The sequence below is a fragment of the Ixodes scapularis genome, unplaced genomic scaffold (assembly GCF_016920785.2).
Source record: "Ixodes scapularis isolate PalLabHiFi unplaced genomic scaffold, ASM1692078v2 PGA_scaffold6__148_contigs__length_123643588, whole genome shotgun sequence".
NCBI lineage: Eukaryota > Metazoa > Arthropoda > Arachnida > Ixodida > Ixodidae > Ixodes > Ixodes scapularis.
In genome coordinates, this window is record NW_024609881.1 from 82,156,379 (window position 1) to 82,179,653 (window position 23,275).

At 47.2% G+C, this 23,275-nt stretch overlaps 1 protein-coding gene across 1 annotated transcript; it reads right to left on the minus strand.

Moving 5' to 3' along the window:
- Nucleotides 1-9,624: 9,624 nt before the first annotated feature.
- On the minus strand, nucleotides 9,625-13,052 carry LOC120836111. Its single transcript, XM_040213989.3, has 5 exons — nucleotides 12,891-13,052; nucleotides 12,440-12,677; nucleotides 12,193-12,371; nucleotides 11,428-11,644; nucleotides 9,625-11,019 (listed from the first exon to the last, which is right to left on the minus strand). Exons 1-5 carry the CDS (start codon nucleotides 13,050-13,052, stop codon nucleotides 9,905-9,907), a joined length of 1,911 nt encoding a protein of 636 aa, XP_040069923.1. The 3' UTR covers nucleotides 9,625-9,904.
- Nucleotides 13,053-23,275: the final 10,223 nt, after the last annotated feature.

Below are 23,275 nucleotides of genomic sequence, written 5' to 3' on the forward strand. Positions count from 1 at the left end.
CGAAAACGAAAACGTGGTTCCTGATTAGGTGATTCGTAACTGTCGGAAGAGATCGATCGATTCACCTGGCACCAAACAAAAGCATGCACGTGCCTTGGGCGTCGTCGGGTGCTCTTGGCAGCAGATTCGAGCGTAAACGGCGGGGATAAAAGACGAAACGCTGCTGGTGACTTACGCCGCAGCGGACGTGGGGAGGGTACGGGAGGTCCGGAAACGGTGAAAACCGTCGCAGATTAAGTGACGACCATCTAGGAGGTGCAGCTTTGAGGCGTGCAAAGGCGTGGGTGTGACAAATACATACTTTGCACCTCATCTTTTTTTTCCCGCCGCCGCCTCCCGACGGGTCTCGTAAGAAAAGCATTGATGAATTCTTTTGGCGCGTGGAATGTGTCGGTTTCGGTTTTGGTTTAGAGGTTAGAGGGACGAACCGCCCGACTTCGGTTGCCCGCAGCGAGACGGCCATCTTGGCTCGATCGGCGGTGGCAGTGATTGCGTCGCACGGCGCACGAGACGGGCTACGTATTTGACGTCGTCGCACGCCGTTTCTAAGCTGCTCTCAAAGTGCGGTTTCGTTTCTGGGGGCACTGTGGAAACGCCGAACGGCACAAAAAAACTGTGAACGTAAACTCCCGAAGAAGGGGGCGTGGCACGCTCGGACCCTGTTTTGGCAACCCCGGCGTAATCGCGCAACCACAAAGACAAACCGATTAGCCGACCAGACGTCACAAACCAGCAAACCCATAAAAAAAAAAAAAAAAAAAAAAAGAAAGACATTAGCTGTGAAAGCTAACTGACCTGTCCATTCTCGGTTGAACCCCCTGGGACTAGGTTTCGAACAAAGCGTTGCCATCATCGGGTCCCGTGAATTTCTACGCTCAAGTGCTTGAGCAACACAAAACACTGTTTGAGAAAGGGCGAGAAAAAGCCGAGAAAATTTACAGAATGTTTTCTCATCGCATGGCCAAACGTGTTGAACCATTATCAATATAAAAAGCCAAGACACGACGACCACGGCCATTACGTTGACCATTCCACGGTCACCGTAACGTACGATTAGCCATTGACACGATTCGGGTCCAGCTGTCTGGGCCATATCCAGATGCCAACATGTTTTGGATGTACTACGAATGGGCATCCCTCTGAGATGGCAAGAATTATCAGAATTTCGAATAATGATCGTCCTTTCTCAGACCAGAACTTAAGAGACTCAAGGCCTGTTCACACATTCACCACGATGCGAAAATAGTGCCGACACTGCTGATACAGCAGCCATACCACTGGTACAGTGCTGATATGGTGCAACATCGGTGCTAAGTTGCGTTCGAGTCGGCGCTGCGTGTATGTTTGAACTGGCCTTTAGATGCACCAGTCATGCGGGGAACTCAAATGCCATTCAGCTTGAGGTCATCTTGCAACTAACCCCCAGACTGGCTTTGTTTTAACCCACTGCAACAAGAAAAACCACAAAAACAACGAAAGAGGAACTAGAACGCTTCGTCTTGAACTCGACGGAAGAGTAAGCTGCCGCGACAGACGGCGGACAAGAAAAACTCGGTTCGCGGGGTGAACGAAAGAAGGAGAGGGAGACGGGTGCTCGGCCGTTGTCAGATTCAGCCGAAATAGAAGTAGGGCAGGACCAGCATGACGGCCAAGAGGAGGACGAGGCCAGCCGGAGGCGTGAGCAGCAGGCTGATGGCCTCGGTTCACATGATGAGGCACTTGCCCTTCTCCGCCCACGGGTTGTTCTTCTTGTCCGGGGCGTGGATCAGTGGATCTGTCCGCTCGTTCTCCTCGATGTACTCCCGGAGCCTGCAGAACGACGGGTCACGGTTGGCGGTGGCACGTCACGTCGTTGCTTCGAAACAGTCCCTATGCGGAGCCCAAGTTTGTCTGCTTCTAGCACAGGGGTTGTGATGACGTTACAATGCCGAGCTATTATTTGCTGGTAGAACGAAAATAGTGGGTAGACCTCAAAGCATCTAGCATTAAGGTCTACCCACTATCCTTTTAATCGGTCAATCGAGTGCTGTTCCGACGTCACCGCAACTCCTGCACAAGGAGCAGACGACTTGCTCTCTGCATAATCCGCTTCACCTTACGATGAACCGCAGCAGATGCCACAAGCTATCGGAGCCCCTCGTGTAGGTTGCGTGATGCCCGTAGGCTGGTTCGCACACTCGCGGCCGCTTGCGACCGAGCGCCATAAATCCTTTCGGGATCTCTTACGACAAGAGAAGATGGCGCTGCCATGTATCGGTTGCCGTGGGACACATAACGTTTGTCAATTTCCTTTTTTTTTTTTTTTTTAGTGCATTTTTTTACTTTATGGGGAGACCCAATAACTTTTCAGTGTTATAAACGACCCTTCCTCGTAGATAGTATGCACATTTGATGTCGCAAATGCTGCAGGACCTTCGCACTCGTGAAATGCAGTTGCAGAGCCACCTCACAGAAGGCGTCACCGTGGTCCCTGATCGTAAGAGACCGGAAAAACTTGGTCGTAAGGAGTGGCGTCAGAACAGGGGAGGGGGGAGGAAACTGCAACCTTTCCCCCCCCCCCTCCAGACATTCCAAAATTTTAAGAATATCGGGAAGCATGAAAACAACCTCGTTCGCCCCACCCTTCTCACCACACCGCCGTCTCCCCCCCCACTCCGTGTCTTCCAAATACCGTATTTTCCTGTGTATTAGACACACTTTTTTTTCTCCAAAACTTAGATGTTTATATTTTTTTTTCTTTTTGACAAACTGATAAGGAACTCCAGCTGATGCTAATTCGTCTTTTTTCAATTATTATGACAGCTCAATGCAAATGATGCGTCATAAATGCCAGTCAACCTTCCAAAACTAGAGTTCCATAACAAAAAAAAAAAAAAAAATTAAAAAAACGAAAAAACAAAACAAAAAAAAGAAAACACGTCACTTTGCGAGTTTTTAAGTCACGGAGGCTAGGCGCAAGCCTCTGAAGCTGTAAGCGGTGAGCTAAAATGGCAAGAGATGGCGACAGTTGCGCTGCTACATATGGGTGTGTCTTATTGGCCTCGAGATCCACCTAGAAGTGGCGCAACTGTCGTGCTATCATCATCATCAAAGCGGGGCTAGAAGTATGGCCGCCCCATAAGCTCTCCATGTTCGTGCGCAAGGCGGTGTAGATTCTTAGGTTTATTTTGTCACATAGTATCGGTGAGAAGACGATTTTACCAAAAAATGGTGCGGTACTGTTCAGTACTTCAGTGAAGATGGAATCGTCTTATCAGTGTACAGCCTAAATTTAAATAATCGATTCTGTGGATGCGTCGTCTGCCTAGGAAGCATGGAGTACCACGACGGATGCCTGTTTCCGGGTGAACACCACTATTTATGTTAAATATTTTTTATTTAAAAAGAAATATCGGTTCACTAGCGTGGAAATTTAACAAAACAAGGAATTCCAACATGTATACTTACATAATGCTGGTACCGTGGGTTGTGAAATCACAGTTTCTGTGAAATTTTTGTTACATTTAGTTTTCGCAGTAATATAAATATTTCGCATTGAATAAAGTTAGTGTTCTATTTGAAATTACCGTGATATTGCTAGCTTTTATGAGTAAAAAGATACCGCTGCAGCCAATGTTTCCCTTTCCTGTGACATGGTGTGGGTAAGTTTTTCGGCGTCGGAACAGTTCTAATACTTTGCGATGAGAAGAGTGCCTCTTTCATTTACGATCCGCGAACTGTTCATTGGCTGGACAACTGAAACAGACTGTTCAAATATGTCTGCCACGAGTGGAATAAACGAGTGCAAACGAGCAACGCAGGAGCGTGCATGTTATGAGATCTATGCTCTTCTCGGTGGTGGTGTGGGTTCACACGCTTCAATTATCTCAGAGAGGGCCGCAGGTGTCAAGAAAATAATAATATAAATTTCTGGCTAAATATTCTTTTATTGAAACGTATTAGACTCTGCAACTCAACAAATGACTAACACCACGCCATAACCGGCGTCGGCCGCAGTGACACTCTTACTGGTGAGGGTTATAGCGACTCTCCCGAGAGTTTTCGATATATCAGGACTGGGCAGTTCATCGATTCACCTTTAGAATATTCAAATATTGCTTTAATTGCGATATTTTCTTGCCATTTAATTAGAATATTGTGCTAAAAAAATCAGGAAAAAGAAAAGTAAAAAAGAAACCTGTTTTTTTTTTTTTAATATTTTTGACATCTTAATTTTTTTGTAGGACACAGGCTTGCACGGTAAATCACTTCAGAATGCTTGTAATTGTCATTGAGGGTGATTATACTGTTTAAATAATAACTTAAAAATTACATAACCTTAAAAGGCTTCCAGTGTTCTTACTTCTGAAGGCGTCACAGCGTGAAGTTTGAAATTTGACTGCAACATGCCATTTAAGATAGTAAAAAAAATTGTAGTTTTAACGTCTTTCATGCAATATGACTGGGGACAAATGAAATCACTGATTTACAATTGATAAGTTTATTAAAACGTGGCAATCAGTCGGGTTAATTTTTTAATTAACCCAATCATTGTTCAATGTTTTATGAAAGATATATGGATTTTGCGATATAACTAAAATTCGAGGGGTGGGGCCAGCAGTCCCACAAACCACAACAATAAAATTATTGTCGCATACGACTTAATACTAATCGCTTTGCTGAATTTCCACTTGCATGAAACTACACAACACAACTTTTAGTAAGAAGAAACAACAGCAGAAACAACAAGCATTCCATGAGGGCCCAGCTCAGCCGGAAACGGGCTTGCGTCGTTGTGAATCAGGCTTCTGAATGTGCGCCCATAGCAGACGACGCGCAGTGATATCCCCGCTTTCGCATGTTTCCATTTCCGGCCGCATGGTGGCGACACGGTTCGATCTCGAGGCGAATACACAGGTGCGTCTTATATACTAATTTTTACTTAGAAACGTGCGAAAAGTGGGGGGCACGTCTCATACAATGATGCGTCCCATACACCGGAAAATACGGTAGTTGCGACGCCTGTGGTTGTAAGCAAACGCAAGTGTGTGAACGGGCCTCGACGCAAAAATGGGTTGGTTCCGATGGCTCGTAGCATCCGCTGCGGCTCATCGTGAGGTGAAACAGGGTGTAGGTGGTATTCACTCGGTGCCGTACTTGAGCAAGGTGTACATGGCACGTGCGTCAGCATGAGCCCCCACTTATCTTCCACATGCAATGCATGTGGTGGAAATGTCGTTGAAGCTTGTCGGAAGCTCGAGCTCCGCAAAAACAGACTCAACTATGGTCGCTGGTGAACACCACCTTTGGGGAGTGTTCACTGGCAGCCATAGCTGCGTGTGCGACTGTAGCGAGCTTCCACGGCTCATTTGCAACCTGTCACCGACTACAGTTAGAGATTGCTGCAGTAGGTGGCACCGCTGGTCCTCTGTTCTGGCTTTCACTGTCTACTTGCCAGGATCGTTAAGGCTCGTCGGCATCACGCAGCGCCATCCAGCAGCGGTGTCCCGTGCATTTCTTGCAGCCTCTAACGCTTTTCTGCTATAGGTACCAGCCATTGCCTTTTAAAAAGCTGGAAAAACCGCAAAGCCTTTCTTGGACACTCGACAAGAATCTGAGTTGAGGTACCTACTAAGAGAACTGGAGGTTCTCCAGTTCTCTTAATAGGTACCTCGACCCATTCAAATGGGTCGTCCCTAGAGCCGAGAAAATGCCTCTGGTGGTTCCGTTCGTCCCTGGAGAACATTCTTCCACAGTTTTGACATGACAGGCACACAAGGACCGCAATCAAACCCGCCTTTAACACAAACCGTTCAAGTCCGTTCACACATTTGCTATTGCTTACGACCGAGTTTTTGTGATCTCTTACGAGAGCACAACACCATGTTACCCTGGCTTGTACCCAAATATGAACACCTGGGATGGAACCCATGCGGGGCCTTCTTGGGTCATGGGGGTCCTGCTCTGGCCCTGGTTAATGAGGCCGGTGGGTGCGTGATGCCATCGACCAATTCAATGACATCACAATTTCTTGAAAAAAAAAAAAAGGAACTTGGCAAAAAATAAAATAATAATGATGTCATTGGATATGCCATTCTCTTCACAAGTATTGGCTCAACCACTTCACATGGTATCTGGTTCCTCAGTCATTAAACGAGGAATGCATTCTCATTACGCACTACTGCTGCTATAAATCTCCTAAAAAAAAAAAAATAAAAAAAAGTAAAGAAGAATAAGCATTACAACGCATGCGGTTCGTAAAAGTAGAAACCCAACCAACACTATAATCCGACCAACCTAATCAAATTACCCCCCCTCTTGGGGCCGGGTTTGCGAAATGCCTCTGCAACGCGAACCTGAAGCTCCCTACATGTTCGCTTCACCGCACTGCGGGCGAGCAATACAGCGAAAGCACATTGCCGTCAGATTTCTTTCTTTTTTTTCTTGTCCCCGATAAAAGTTTGTTTTTGATCGCGCAACGTTTACGCTGACGCGAAGGCCAACCTCTGAATCAACGGACAAAGAAGGCATAAAGTAGAGCTCAAAATAGTCGTGACAATTCGTAGTGCGCTGGAAGTCGACCGCTCCGCCGCACGCGAATACTTAACCTAGTGTTCTCAAGAAAGGTACGTGCTCACTGGCCGAACCTTAATGAACGCAGTCATGCGAGGCGGCACTTACGTTGGAAAGCAGTCGAGCGGAGAAGCACGAATGCAAATCAGAAACTAAACGCCGCGCATTTCTTCGCAACCCTAGCCACGTACGAACAGAGACCCCACTAAAACGAAATAAAAATAAGAGTAAAGCTATACGCACTCCGGAGTGCGCTTCGCGCGGAAATGGCTATACGCACTCCTCCGAGAGATCATGCCGCTCGGGCCACCCTTTTCGAACGGCGCGTGAATCACTGGGGCGCTCGTTAACACAGCCCCCCGCCTGCGTTCACGCCGCTTCGCGGCGACAGTATCGGCTGCTAATTACAAAGCGTAACCAGTACACGCCGCTTCGCGGCGTCCAGCCGGCAATCCAAGCCCCGCTGTCCCCGATCGCACCTCCGGAAAGGGAGTCCGATACCATTTAGTTCTGCGAAATTTCTCGACAACATTCGATTTTTTTTTTTTACTGTTCATCGCAAAAAAGGAAATGTCGTAAATATCGCCAAATGCCCCGACAAAACAAAATGTTTGAGAAAAAAAAAAAAAAAAATAGGTCCACCGCGGATCGAACCCGCATCCACTTGCTTATGAAGCGGACACCCTAACCCCTATGCCACGGCGCCGCTTAGGAAACTCGTTGTGTCCACTCTTTTTATACGAGAAAAGCGGAGTGCGTATAGCCATTTCCGTCCGAAGCGCACTCCGGAGTGCGTATAGCTTTACTCTAAAAATAATTACACCGTCCCAGAATCAAGCGGACGACCAGCCAACGTTTCAGATCTTGCGGGGTAGGTACTCGAAATAAATGTGAAGGTTTAATATCGAAATTCGGAGCACGAAACGAAAAGAACATCTTACCGATCAACAAATGATGGTCATCAGCAAAGATGAAGCTCTCTTAACAAAAAAATGGCGGACCACCGGGACTACTAAGTCTACCACAGCGCTCAAAAACAATACGATTCGTTGGTGTGAATCGTCTCGGAGGTGGAAACGGGGCAGGGCAGAGAAAAAACTCGAGTCGACTTACGCTTGAATCGATTTCGAGAGGGGCCACCGCTCCATTTGGGCTTGGTACCGGAGATTTTCGATTTGCTTCTTCAAGCTGTCCTTATCCATAGCGGGCGGTGCGACGACTTGCTTGCTAGGATCCTATGCCGACCGGGCGATCGCTCCTACTTGGTTTCAACGAGCAGATCGGACGGGGCCCGGTACGAATATTGGATTAGGGCGTGAGAAACAAGCAACGACCGTCTCAAATGGCGACTTGGAGAAGTGCCCAAACGACCGAAAGAAACTGATCAGGAGTGTTGTATATATGGTAGCGCAGGTCACCAACACGAGGTTTGACTTTTTATTTTTGTTTCACTAATTTACAATGTTTGGCTATTCAGAATTTTTAAATGTAACCGCAAAATGTGAGATGTATGAAGATATTTGCTATTATTGCTTTAGATTTTTTTTGTAAAATTAAAACCAAGTTAAAATTTTTATTTGTAGCTGCGCATTTCCACCGCTCAACTCTATAGCGCTATAAGCGTCACTGTTTTATTTTAGTTTCTAGCGTCTACAACTAGATGGCGCCACGCGTTGGTCGTAATGAAAAATTGGCGGGCGTTTTGAAAATTTTATTCAGGAATGGTCATTCATTTGATATATTCAGCGGTGTAAAAGTGAGTTTTAGTAGATCGTTCCGATACCTCCGATACGGCAGTACCCCTGATAACGACACCCGCTAACGATACTCGATAACGATACCCGTTATCGGGTATCATTATCGGCGTAGAATTATCGAGTATCGTTATCGGAGACATTGGAATCCGCAAGGAGGTTATAAATACTAGGAGGGGCACGTTGCAATATATGTGAAGCCTAGTCATAAAAAGTTTAAACGATATTGTGCCCAACGTGACCGCAGATCTCTCTGCCGATTGGTGCGCGTGACATGCCACGTTCGAGATGGACGGTTGATTGTAGAAGGATTCCTTGCAGGCAGACTTGGACGTAATTCAGCTACTCTACTCAAACTACTGTAGTTTAACTACTTTTCCGAGTAACTTGGTAACTTTCAATTACAACTTTATTTGGGTAATTAGTAGATTAATTTAACTACGTTTTTCAGGTAACTTCTACTCAAATACCCTCAGCGCCACTTGTGGCCCTGAGGGTATTATAAATAAATAAATAAATAAATAAATAAATTACTAACTACTTTAGAAATCTAGTGCTAATTTTTCTCATCACGAATGTTTGAGCGCAGCAATAAATAAGACGCCGGCAGATGAAGTGGCATTCCCGAACAGCGGGCCCCCTCACATTCCGTTCCCACGCACTTATACTCGACAGCAGGGGTAGGCAAGATACTTCGAAATTGTATCTCCGATACCGATACTCGATACCCTCGAAAATTGTATTTGAGATACCGATACAAGATACAGATGCAAAACTAATCTCCGATACAGATACTGAATACTGTATTTTAGATACCTCGATACATCGCTAAAACCTCATCCGAAGAACTTTAAAATGGGTGTATCTTACTGCTTAAGATTAATTAACAAAGGTATTAGTTGAATTCTTGTGTTTGTTATATTGCGTCTTTTTTTCAAACGTTTACACAAACGTACAAACCTCCGTAAAAATATTGCAGCCAAGAGAGCAGCGAGGTATAAAGATACACGCTATTTCAAATCCACAGAATCTACCAAACCAAAACGTTCTATCTATAATTGAGTTTTAGTCTCCGCAAGTTTTTTTCGGAAACACGGACTATGTGGTGTTAACGAGTTATAGTAGATCGTGTTTTCAGGGAAAGATATTTGTATTGGGAGCTCGCGCTGCCACATCGAAGCATGCTCTGAAGCGCGCGCATGGAGTGGTATCGATCCAATGAAAACGATATACTGAAACTCCCTACTGTCGCTGTCGGGGGCTGAAGCTCGAAAAACAAATACAGGCATTGAAGAATCAGGAGAGCGTGTTGGTTAAACATTCATGAGGAGGATTTAGAACGCAAGTAAGAAGAAGGGACACACAGAAATATGAGACAGACATGGCAGTCGGTGTCTGTCTCGTTTTCATATTAGTCCCTTGAGTTTACTTGCGTTCTGAATCCTCAAGAAATGACAGACACTTTTAGATAGACGTACAAGTAGGCAGCAATTTAGCACCATGTTTTGCGTCTTTTCGTTCTGGTCGCTTTATTGTAATATTGTCGCGCAAGAGCTTGCTGCCGTTTTTGCCGCCCTGGCGGTTGAAAAACCCTTCGGTCACGATGGCACCCGTGGGACCGCAGCCTTAAGCATTTGCTCAAAACGCCGGTCTGAAAGTCCGCCACGATGCGGGCGTAAGATTAGCGACGCGAAGGAGAACAGCCGTTCTACAGGAGTCGAGGAGCACGTTGGGGTGTTGTATCTAATGAAGGCGCTTCTCAGAGAAGGGTATGAGCGGAGCATATCGAATTCAACTCGAGGATCCTGCAGGTAGCTGAGGAACTCAAGTTTGACTACATCTTCCTGACAACTGGGGCTCGTGCCGCAGTGGGCTTCAAAAGAAAAGAATGCATCAGCCGATACGTCAGAGGCTGCAGAGGTTGATGGCGCGCACGCCAAAGGACGCATGGTATGCTTGGTTGCATTTACAAAGTCAATTACAGCTTTTTCTGTGAGTTGCTGGCCATGCTCGCGGACATCTTGAGGTTCTCGTGACAACCACCGCAACTTAAAGTAAGGGTGAAGAACAGCAGCAACAGTCGCTTCATTTGCACTTGGTTTCATTCGCAGAAGCTCGTCAAATCTGCGAATGAACCCAGATGTAACCGCACCCAAAAGTGGTCTGCAGTAGACGAAGTCCATACCAGCCTTCTCCTGAAGCTTTGATTTTACGGTAAAAAGCGTTGGCAGCAGCTCCCCGAAGAAGCAATCAGACTGCGCTTGGAGTCGCGTCAGAGCGGAGGCGATGGGCTGCAGGATCTCACAGTACTCGGCAATAAATGCTAAGTCTCTTTCTTGGAATGTCTGCAGATTTAGTCCATCGCAGACATCTCGCAGTTTATCCTTCGCGCGAAGGAGGTCTTTCATGCTGTCATACAATGAATTCCAGCGTGTTACGCATGGCGTCTTCAGAGAATGCCCTAGGATGTCCACAATAACTTCAGACGACTTGGGTCTTCGAACGCAGTTCCATAGAGCCGAACACTTTGACATGACCGATGTGTTAGCACGTTCAAAGGACGGTGTCGACAAGGCTGCCTTCGCATCTGAAGTTGCCACAAGACTCAGCGTGTGACATGCGCATCGAAGATGACGAGGCAAGTTGATTTCAGCATCGTCCAGGTTGTCGGGTTCGACCATAATTTCAAAGGACAAGTCGGCGGCGACATCATCTGCCAGTTAAAAAAGGAACACATTTAGCCGAAATACTTAAAACAGCACTCAAGATTACATGTTTGGAAACATTTTACGGTGAATAACACATATTCATAGAAACTAAAAGAAAAACAGTTGTGCAATAATCAAAAACACTCTCGTTTGCATTAGCTCCAGTGGCTTCATCTTCAATTATTTGTATTGCGTATCAAAAGAAGAATTATATGTATCACAAAAATTAACCAAGTCAGCTGCACCAGACAAGAGGAAAATTAGAATCGGTGCATAACATGACGGATATTTTTCACACTTCTTGCATTTGTAATCGCACGTTACCCACTTGGGTTTAGGTTATTGAGACAGACGTAAATCAATCCTTAAAAAATCTGAAAAATGTTTGATAATAAGTACAGCATTACCCTTACCCTGGTCAGTAATCTCAGAACAAAAGCCGAACTCCCTGAAGGCTTTGGCGAAGTTGCTGGCGTTGTCTGTGACCGTGGCTACGACCTTTTCCCGCGAGATGTCGAAGGACTGCCTAATGTCTTCCAGCATTTCTGCTATCCTGTCGTACGTGTGGCTTCCAGGAAAGCTCCTGCAGGCCAGTGCGAGCGACCTCCGAGAAAGGGTGTCAGCATCGATCTAAATAAATATACAAATATCATCATTCATTAGTTACTTAATCATGATTTTCCACAACTTCTACTTTTTAATACAGAATATGTTATAGGAATGGCCTCAGGCACTTCCGGCGACGCCTTCTAGGTAACGAAGGTGCGGAACACGAAAATTGAAATATAAAAGACACCGGCAGCGCTCCGATACGAACCAGCGTCCCTCAGATTATGAATCCGATGTCTTAAACACTGAACTACTAGGGACTTTTTTACGAATCTCTGACCCTCATACTGTGAATCCGATGTCTTAACCACTGTACTGCCGCTCTATGAGGAAACCATATGCTTCGATTCACCTTATACGTGGGCGAAGCATAAAATCTACGTGACCTACGCGTTCCACTCCCGCTCGAGCGCTACTTTTGGCAGGGCTTTCTTCCGGAGGCGCTGTTTCCAGCAAGCTGATGGAAGCTCCCCAAAATAATGCGTACACATTCTGTGTTACCACTGCATTTGCCACGGTAGTGAAGGAAAGGGACACATTTTGTTTTATTCAAAACACAAAGCGCTTACCCAATGAACCGTGACACCCATGAAGCTACGATGGTGAGTGGACCAGATGTCAGCTGTGGTTGCAACATAGCTTTGACCAGACAACTTCTCTCGCGCGTCATCCAGAAACTTTTCCCATTCCTCATCAATTCGCCGACCTAGGGAGCGTCGCGACATCACACTAGTCCCTGGGCGCAAGCCTAAAATAGAAAAAGAGACAATGTACAATTATAATGCAGTCTGATTTCGCATAGAATTGAAAGCTCACCTGTTACAAGCTGTATGAAGCTTGGCTCTTCGACTGCCGATAATGAATGCAACCCATCCACAACGAACTTGACGATCAGATTGTCTACTTTAGGCTGAGTCAGTTGACTCCCGGGAGAGCAAAACAGTTTCGTTTGGCGCATTTTGTCAGCAGGGGCGTCGGCCTTTCTCTTGACTGTATGTTTTCTCCACCCTTCTTTGTACTCATAGAACCTTCTTAGCTCTTGTGGATGCACGCGCTGAAACAAAATAAGTATCGACTAATTATATAGCCGCCACACAAGTAATATCACACAAAGCGTACTTCCGTAAGCTATGCAAATGCACCGTTTTGATACATAAGACAGCACTGAAAAATTAGATACATATAGATACACTCTGTTCGACTCAATGCATTTCTTGGCATGTTACAAGCAAACAAAAAATCTAATTTATGTTGATTCTGCACCTACCTTTAAGTGAAGCTTGAAATTCGAGGTTGACGAGTAGGCGCCACAGATGGTCGCTTTACAAAACGAACAGGCAGCCTTTACTCTGTCGTCCCTAGATGAAATCACGGTAAAATACTTCACGTCCAAGATGGCACAGCGAGGAGTATTGTCGTTGTCTGCCATTGCTAGCCCGTCGACGCGGCGGAACAAATAACTTTCAACTCCAAGACTGGGACTGCGAAGTGCGCACCATACAGTCGGAAATATCAAGTGAAGTTCCGCGGAGAAGACCAGGGACAGAGCTCAGCCTGGCCGCCTAGCGTTTTGCAGACGGCGCCCTCCTGTCTGGCTCCTGTAGTGCTCTGGGCGGCCGTGCAACCCGGGTTTGCTATAGACACACACAAAAAAAGGACAATGCCCGTGCAGAGATTGCGAAACCGCTCGACTTTCTTTCGATCGTGTTTCTTTGTTTGTTGTTTTAGCCGTGGACACAAGATTTGTTAACTTGATGTTGTCTTTTCGGAGGCCTTCTATGCTCTAGCTTCCCCTGAACAAGAGTGAAAGAAAACGCAGCTTCGATTTAGAAGCGCACTTTTGCAAGTATCGGGTATTTTTACAATACACGATATTTTCAAAAAGTATCTTCGATACCGATACATCGATACATGTTTTTCTGGCAAGCGATACCAGATACTCAACTGTATCGAAAGATAGTATCGAAGATACATGTATCTTCGATACTGCCCAGCTCTGCTCGACAGCCGTAGAAACCGCATCACAGGCGTCCTTGGGCCAGGCGACGAGCAGCAAAAACATAACACCGGAGCGCACGAACGCAGGAAGAGATGCTTAACAAGCCTTGGTCGGGTATTGAACTAATCCGGTAATGCACGCAGGCGCCGCGCCTCCAGCTGCAACCGTGAAAGACGGGGACACTTCGAGGGTTGTTTTTGTTTCATGTTGTCTGCCTTTAGTGAGTTCTGCCTCAAGCGGTTAAGGGGCTCCACGGGGGACGCCACTGGAATGACCTCGCAGCGGGGCGCCCGTTTTCGTGATTGCCTCGTCGTTAGTGCATACTACCTTGCAAAGCCGGACACCCCGCGCACAAACGCAGACACGGATAATCCGTTCATGGGAGCACGTTCCCGCTTCAGCGGAAACTGTACGAGCGACGATGTTTTAACGTACTCCTTCGCGTCCTTCCGACCTTTCACGCCAGGGAGACCTCCTCTTTGTTGAAAACGATTTACTTGTCAGGCGTGTCAGGCGCGTCAGGCGCGTCGGGATACCGTAGTCTGCCGGCGTGGATTGCGTGTCACCCTTGGGAGATCCTTTTGTTGGACCAGGCGTCAGCGGCGAAGTATACTTCGTTTCATCTTTTGTTAAACCAAAACAGTTTGTTTTTCAGTAGCGTAGCACTAGCACTGCAACGAGACGCGCAGTCGCCCGGATGATCTCATCGTCGTGGCGCGAGACTTGAACCCTTGACGGTCAGGTGCACTTGCTTAGCGTACTCTCCGAACGTCGTGGGAATAAAGAGGGGCCAGTCATAACAATCTACACTTGCCGAAGACAAAAGAAAAAAGGAGGAAAGTTTGTTATAAAAGATCCTCTAGGCCGAGGCGAACCTCACATGTTACGTCATTGGCACCTAGGATGCCGACACTCGGATACCCTAGACTTCCTGTAAAGGCTCCCTACCCGCTCATTCACGCTGGAAGCGGATCCGCGTTCGCAAAGCGGTTGCGAAAGCGGTTGTATAAAGATCCAGTGCAGTGTCACGCGCACTTGATGTCATCGCGTGCGCGTGCAATTGTACTGGATCTTTATACAACCGCGTTCGCAACCTCTTTGCGAACGCGGATCCGCTTCCAGTGTGAATGAGCGGTACGGGAGCCAGAGTTGCGCGTTCATCTCCGTAGCGCCGTCTTTCCTGCACGGCATGTTGATCCCGCTCCTCACGTGACTGAATTCGGCGAATAGCGACGCCGCGCGTTCGAGGCGCGCGGCACGCTCAAAAGCAGGGGAACGTGCGCCGGGGCGCGTGCAACGTCTGCTTTCCTACACGGCACTCGATCCGGCTCCTCACGTGATCGGATCTCGGCGAATAGCGGCGCGGCGGCACGTGGAAAACAGACGCGCAACTCTGGCTCCCCTAGAGCGCCGCCATCTTGAATTGTCGTCATTTCCAGTATGGGCGACGACAAAATAGTAAAACGTTTCAACCTGTAACTAGTAAAAAAATAGAGGGGAGCCAGAACGAGAATGTGTGACGGTTAAGCTTATATCCTAAATGTCTTTTATTGGCCTGGTGACGGCTAAGTAATGTTATCGCCCACACTGGAAGTGACGACATTTCAAGATGGCGGCGCCCTTGTGAAAAAGGTCTATAAAGGAACTCTAGCTTACCCTACCCCGCACAGCCTGTTTCTCAAATTCAACGCTGCCGTTCCATCTAGCGCGTCGGTGGAACGTCTTTGTAGCTTGACTGGGGACGTCTTTAGGAGGAAAAGGGGAAAACTCTCCTATCAAGAATTTTGAAAGTCAATTGCTTGTGCGAGCGAATGAACCATTTATTTTAAACTGTCAGGGTTTTTTCACGGATCAAAACTGTTGTTCATTTTGCTACCACAAAAAATACAAAAAAAGTAACTTTGAAAGTAACTTCAAAGTAGCTCGCTACTTTTTACAGTAGTTAGTAGTTTACTCAATTACCATAAGAAATGCGTAATTTCTACTCTACTCCAATTACTTTTGGCGTCGATACCCAGTAACTTAAAGGGGCCCCGCAACAACTTTTTGACTAGTTTTTAATTTGCACCGATCCCGAACGCACTGAAAGTAGTAACTTAATTAAACTTTTTTTTTTAGATTTCGCTTTATTTTAAAAGTTATAGGCAAATCAGAATTACAAAAACAAGCAAAACATAACCTCCTTCATGACGTCGTCGTAGGTCCTGGCTTGAGTGGCCGTGAACTAGCTCACGGCTCGATGAGCGGTGAGCTCATCGAGCGCTCACGGCTGCCGCAGTCTGTGTCGACGGCTCTAGAGGGCGCCACTAAAGGCTCTGTTATACTCCGACGTAACGCGTGCGCGCGTGCGAGCGCGTCACAGCGACGTCACGTCGGCGAAAACCCGACGGCATTTCAGAGCCCCTTCATTCACCATCACATCACGAACAAAATCAGGTATCCCAATTCATTCGCATTCACGTCACAAGGTACTCTGACCTCCCAAAGTCACGGCCTTTCACATCCCGGCGTTCAACCGCGCCAAAACTTCATCGCCTTCACATCACGGCATTCAACCGCGCCAAGAATTCATCCCCATCACATCACCGCCGCCTCCGAATTCACAGAGTCATTCACCATCACGTCACCAATTCCCGAAGTCATTTACCATCACCACGAATTCATCGGAATTCACCATCGTGAATTCATAGGAATTCACCATCACATCTTGAATTCATCCGAATTCACCATCACTTCACGAATTCATCCGAATTCACCATCACTTCATGAAGTCATTCGAATTCACCATCACATCATGAATTTATCTGAATTCACCATCACATCACGAGTTCATTGGAATTCACCATCACATCATGAATTCATCCGAATTCACCATCACTTCACGAAGTTATTCATCATCACGGTCAACACGAAATCACCGGAATTCACTATCCCATCATGAATTCCGCATAATTCACGAAGTCATTCAGGTTCATTCTGACTAAATTCGACTTCACGGCTGGTAGCCCTTCACGAGTTCACAATTCTTGCGGAATAGGACTGTGGCACCTTTCTGTGTCAGCCACTTGAAACCAGAACCTGACTCTGCCGGGGAAGTGGGGTATTTCGAGTGCGTGCGTGAAGCGCAAAGCACATTGATAGAGCGCCAACCCAGCCAATGCCACGCTGCGATCATGTCACGTGAATGTGCTCCGTGCGCCACCGCGCGGAACCCGCAGGTCACGTGATATGGTCTCGGCGCCGGATTAGGTGCGCCTGCTCGTGACGTCGGCATTGGCTTCGTCTCTTTTAAAAAGATATATGGCTGCGCCGCGTAGACGAAGCGGCGCCTGCTGCTACGTGCCCGCGGACAACGCGGCTGTGCCACGCACGACTCACGAGCGAAACGGCACAGCGAGAGCCTTCAGGGATTCCGGACCATATACCCTGAGACACGGAAGGACAAGGTCGGCAAGGAGCTCAATAAACCCTTTCCGGAATTCAGTGCAATCTGTGACTCAAATGGCAGTTTATCTTTTACTATACTAATGGCGGCAATGAACCTGTGGTCTGCAGTATTTTATGGGGCACCGTCATTTTTCAAGGTCAACGGTAAACGAGGATGGGCGATTCACTACAACTATTTTTCAATCTCTTTTAGTGTCGATGGCGAAACAAATGCAGCCAGTCGGAACGAAGCGCCAACCCACATAGGCGCCTTGATAGAGAGTTCTATTCATCAAAGGGCTTTGAAGCCGAGTGAGTGCTACTAACAGATTGACTGGGACCGAGTTAGAAATGAACGCTTATGCAGCTCTTGCGTCCAATTCCTGCTTCACGCCGCTCTAACAACTAGAATGTAAAGGCCTCGAATAATCTGCTTAGGAGCATCTTCAACTTCTTCCTTCATCAGTAAACAGAGGGCCGCCATGAATATAGCACATAAGCCGTTTTCAGACAATGATGATAGTGATCAAAGTGGCCAGACTGAATTCCGGAATCCCGCAAAATTAAATGTGAAGTGCCAAAGAAAACGACTAGCTCCCCCCCCCCCCCCCTGCCCTTCATTGCCAGTGCCACCGCACTTCCCTTATGAACAGCTGTTACTACGAAACTGCTCGACAAAGGGCCACCGTGCTGAGGCGCGCACGGCTACGCAGCGAGACTGGTGCCTAAACCGCTAAAGTCAAATGGGTTCCTGTGGTTTGCGGTGAGGGTGAAGCAAGCAAGCAAGCACCTGCCTAGCATGTTTTCCGCCTATTCTGAACTCATAACCGTATTCAATATCACGTCGAGAATTAAGTTCACAATATTACTTCCCATCACAAACTTATCAAGTTCACGAGCCACGCACATCACAAATTCATCATGTTCCCGAGCCATTCACCATCACGTCACGAATTTATTGAGTCATTCACATCACATAGAATTTTATTCACTTCACGAAGTCCTTCACAATCACAACACATCATGAGTTCATTCAAATTCACGAAGTCATTCACCATCACATTACGAATTCATTCACCATCATATCACGAATTCATTCAAATTCACGAAGTCATTCACCCATCAGATCACGACTTCATTCAAAATCTCATCACGAATTCATTCAAATTCACGAAGTCATTCACCATCACATCACGACTTCATTCAACATCACATCACGAATTCATTCAAATTCACAGTCATTCACCATCACATCACGAATTCATTCACCATCACATCATGAATTCATTCAAATTCACGAAGTCATTCACCACCAAATCATGAGTTCACGATTTCATTCACCATCACATCACGAATTCATTCAAATTCACGAATTCATTCACCATCATATCACGAATTCATTCAAAATCACGAAGTCATTCACCATCACATCATGAATTCCTTCAAATTCACGAAGTCATTCACCATCACATCATGATTTTTTTCAAATTCAAGAATTCATTCAGAGCCATTCAGATTCACACCGTGAATGTGAATGAAGGAGAATGAGCGAGTTCATGAATGAATTTGCTGAGGTATGGTCTATAGACCTTTGCAGAAACAGCTCGCTGGCCGCCGCCATTTTGCGACTCGAGCGACACCTATCAGCCAAATATTTCTGCCACCCGCCTGAGCTGTGGAAACCCGGTCAGCGCGACTCCTCACCTGCATTGTATGTTCGGAGTTCGCCGGCTTTCCTTGAAAGTGTTTACTCTATTTGCCTATTCAGGATGCTTGCGTGTTTTTTGTAATCTTCCACTGTGAGAACCAGGGAATACCAGGGCTCGTAGCCTGCTGGACCTTCGCAGGAAACGAAGGGAGAGGGCGAGCGAAGAGAGCGACCGTCAAGCAGCCCGCGACGCAGGTCGTTCGACGTTCTTCGAGGATTATTTCCGTTGAGATAATCTCCTAAAAACCTTCCCGGCTATGTTCCCGGTCTTGGCAAGAAGTAGCTGATAGGGTCCGGAGTATGGTAACTGAATAGACACGTTCGTTCATTTGCTTTAGTGCTGTGTAAAAAAACATCACTTTTCAAAACGTACCCCAAGACAAGCCGGATTCCGTCCGATCGTCGTGAAGTGACTATCGTCGACGCTGTATATTGGATATGCTGTGTTATTTGAGACCTTTCTCAAATCCTGTTCTGATAACGCGGCACCGTGGGGTACGTACAATATATGTTGTTCGATTGATGAGACTCGTTGAATTTCACATAGTGAGCGGGCAATACTCATGCAGTTCGGCTATCCTCCGGCGTGGTCAAACATGTTAGGCAGTTACTATGTAGGTTGACACGGCTGAGTGTATGGTGCATAAAGTGAAACAAACATCCCAGTTGCATTTCTTCTGTCGCGCACGGACTCGCCGAAAATAGCTTTAATTTGTTTGTTTTTGTTCCCAAAAATAGTTCACCGCTTTCTTAATGACTTCGAGAAATTCTCTTCGCCATAGAACACAAAAGAAAAAATAAAGCGAGGCGATTTTGCCGCTACCAGCGTTCAAAATTGCTCATACGCAGGCTGCCACATCCTACTGACGAATAAACCCACAGCTCAGCGCAGTCGGGCAACACTGACGAACACTCTCAAAACCAGGGACGCGCGCTGGAAATCGCTTCGTTCGAGACTGCCGCTGGAAAGGTCTATACTCCGGCGTCGTGGCGTAACCGACGCGACCGGCGGCGTTCGACGCAGCCTGACCGCCTCGACGCCAAAATGGAGCATGCCGCATTCCGTGCCGGCCGCGCCAGCGACGCCGGACCAGCATGCATCACGCGCTGGCTCCCGGCAGCCCTCGCGCGGGAAGCGCGGCGAATACGAGCAGTAGCAGACGACGGGAGCACCACTCCGTGTGGCGTCATGTTTGAAGAATCGGACTCGGTCGGTCAAGAAGCTCATCGAGGGAATTCGTCCTCACCCGTGCTTCTACGACACGAGAAAGCTTGAGTACCGTACACGTGCGCCTGTCAAAGATGTACCGTATGTACATTGACCATCTACGCTTGCGGCGCAGGTGGTGCACTAACAGTGCAAGCGCGAGTTTTCGTCGTGCAAGGTACGTCCACGCCATCGCTCGAACTTGGCGCTCAAGAAGCGCGAGAAGTCAAGAAGCGCGAGAAGTTTTGTCTGCTATTCGAAACGAAAAGGAACCGGAAGCGGCGCACTCTCGCAGGAAACGAGCCCGTTAAATTCTGCGCATGCGCCGCGCCGGCGGCCCACCGACGCGCGCCGCGAGAGCCGCCAGGGCCGCCGGAGTATAAACAGGCCGAATGTTTGACGCGCGCAGCGTGACTGACGTAACGCAGCCGACTTCGGCCAGCGTTCGCTTGGGCGCGCGTTACGTCGGAGTATAACAGAGCCTTAAAGCACGTGTTGGATAGGCTGTATGAAGCAGTCGGCGAGGGCGGCTCGCATTGCGTTTGCTGCACGATTAAAGACTTATTCGGCATAACACTTCATTGGCCACAAACGACAGCCAACACGGGGTAAATATCAGTTCAGAACGGGAGCCACTTCGCTCCGCCATACCGCCAAATGACAAAATCGCCAGCCAAGCCCGCGCCGAAAGCCTTCGGAACGCTTGGAACCGGTCGGATCCTCAAGCCGGTATACGACCGCAGCGCCGCCGCGTACATCCGGGACCTTTCTGCGCTCGCCGTTCATCGGCGCCTCATCCCACTCGCCCTTTCTAGTACGCGCCGTTTTTTCCGCCGCTTGGTGGCGGGTATGTCGACGGGTCATTTCTTGTTTCCGTACTTTATAAACTGCATTTGTTTCTTTTCTGATCTAAAATACTGAACAAAAACTACTTTCATACATAATTGAAACGGTTCGCGACACTTACATTTTGTATCTCGACTAAAAAAAAAGAAAATATTTTAGCGGTTCTGACCAGCAGTATGGCCAGGACCAAAGACGTCACACATCGCGCGCTTTCGGCAACGCGGGTCGCCCTCGTAGGTGGAGGAGGTTTCCGCGTCGTTCCGTTAAAATATGACGCGCTGATATTTAGTTACTCTCTCCTTGCCCGCTGGCTTACCCGAACCCCAAGAGACGTGGAAACCGCAAAAAAGGTAGACGCTTAAATATGATTGCAGGGCCCCTTTAACTACCTTTTTTGAGTAATTTGTGCAAGACTGCTTGCACGCTTGCGCGCGCTCCGTCCGGTAGATTTTATCAAATCGAAGGCTAGACGAAGGCTAGCTACGGTCACGTGATGTGGTCATATTGGGCTGATAAATGAGGAGAGTAAGGAGGAATATGAGAAAGAGGCGAGGCGTCAAGGGAGCTTGGCTTGTGGAGGCTACGCAGCTGACGTCATGCCCTCTCCTCCCCTTCTATCCTCCTTGTTTGGCGGCGTCGTGAGTGCGACGTCGGCGGCATCTTCGCGACTGCGATTTTCAATACGGGACGACATTGTACTCGGTTTGGCAACGATCACCGGCAACTTGATGCTTGCGACGCGCGAACGTTTCTCGGCGAAGGTACGGTGTGCGAAGGTCAGTACACGAGACCTCTCTTGCCCAGGCAACGCAAGCGGACATGACCGGCCAACCGCTCGCGTCGCATTCTCACGTTTAAACAAATCTAAAATGGTACTCTGGACCAAAAAACTTGTTTTTTTCCAAAGTTACAGCATTTCGTGTGTGAAATAAAAATTGTGACTGTATCTTGGTGGCGTTGCAAGCGCGAGATGCTTGGGCTTTTGCATCGTGACGGAGAAACGCTATTCTAAAACTCTCTTGCGTCGCGTGCGCTAATACAAGCGCTTAATTTAGCGCTAGCGGGCGCCAAAATTGCGTACGTTATTCTAAAACTCCCCATCGTTTAGGTTACGGTTACTGATATCGGTTTCGTTTAGGTTTTTTGCGGTTTTAAATTTAACGTTTTTTTCCGCTTCGGTTTTTTCAACAATTTGTTTTACTGAAATGCTAGAGAGCCGTTTTATAATACACAGTTTAAAGTAGTCCCAGATATCCAACAATGGGACATTCACAATAGCAAGAGGATTGCAAGGTACGGAGAGGATGTTCCTCCTCCTCTCCCGCTCGCCTCCCATTTAGGGGGAAAACTTTCCGCTAAATTTAACGGGGAAATTTTTCCGCTAGATTTAGCGGGAAAATTTTTTCCGCTAAATTTAGCGGGTAATTTTTTTTCCGCTAAGCGGGGAAATTTTTTCGGTAGATTTAGCGGGGACATTTTCCCGCTAGATTTAGCGGGGACATTTTTCTGCTAAATTTAACGGGGAAATTTACCCATAATGCACCGCGTGGTTACCCCGACGGTGACGGCGACGTCGACGTCGCTCAAGCCGGAAATGGGCGCCTAAGAGCTGCGCTCTAAAACGCCTCAGTACTCAGATATGCGAGACTGCTTGGTGGTCTGGCAGCACTGTGCACGCGACCATCTTGGTAGCGTAAAGTATCTTGAGTTTCGGTTTCTCAGAATTTCCAAGGCTACCACTAAGTGCGATTCCAAGGCCCGTTCACACTCTTGCGACCGAGTAAGACCGAGAGAGACCAGACCGGTTTTTAAGCCTCTTGCGATAGGACCAGCTCCGCTGCAGCGCGTCCGGTCCTAAGAAATCGCAAAAGGCTTAAAAACCAGACTGGTCTCTCTCGGTCTTACTCGGTCGCAAGAGTGTGAACTTTTGCGACCAAAGCTTCATGCCTTTCATCTCTGAGGACACTTTTTTTTTTTTTTTTTTCGATGCGAATACGCATGAAGTCGTATTGTTTAACGGTAGGCTACTTTTTTGTGTGTGGAAAGCTTTGTGTTTTTTTAAAGGAAACTATGCCTGGGCAATACTTTTCAGGTGATGCAAAGAGCTCAAAATAATGAAGATTTGTTCAACCCTGGCAGAATAACGGCATCGACTTTCTCAAAACTACCCCCGAGCTTCTTTGCACTAAACAAAATTTTTACCTCAACTGCAAAAAAAAAAAAAAAAAAAAAAAAAAAGGAGATTGAGAAATGAAGTTGGTACTGCCCGTGTTGCTCTATTCGACGTCCGCAACGTAAGTTTTCGCCGCCACCGACATTGAAATTTTAGCCAGTGCGATGAACCTAACGAACGCCACGTTCGAACATGGCGTTCGAAAAAGAAGACAGCAAAATTTCGTCTCAGTGAGTTTTGAGCAAACAGGCACGTGGTCCGTGTCTGTTGTGACCGCGATTTAAATATTCAAG

Excerpts from the sequence above, each read along its gene's own strand:
- LOC120836111 (XM_040213989.3), bottom strand. The coding sequence starts at position 13,052 with ATGGCAGACAACGACAATACTCCTCGCTGTGCCATCTTGGACGTGAAG. Across the intron at positions 12,372-12,439 it reads CTTCATACAGCTTGTAACAG|GCTTGCGCCCAGGGACTAGT; the intron begins GTGAGCTTTCAA and ends TTTCTATTTTAG. Across the intron at positions 11,645-12,192 it reads TGGGTGTCACGGTTCATTGG|ATCGATGCTGACACCCTTTC; the intron begins GTAAGCGCTTTG and ends ATATTTATTTAG.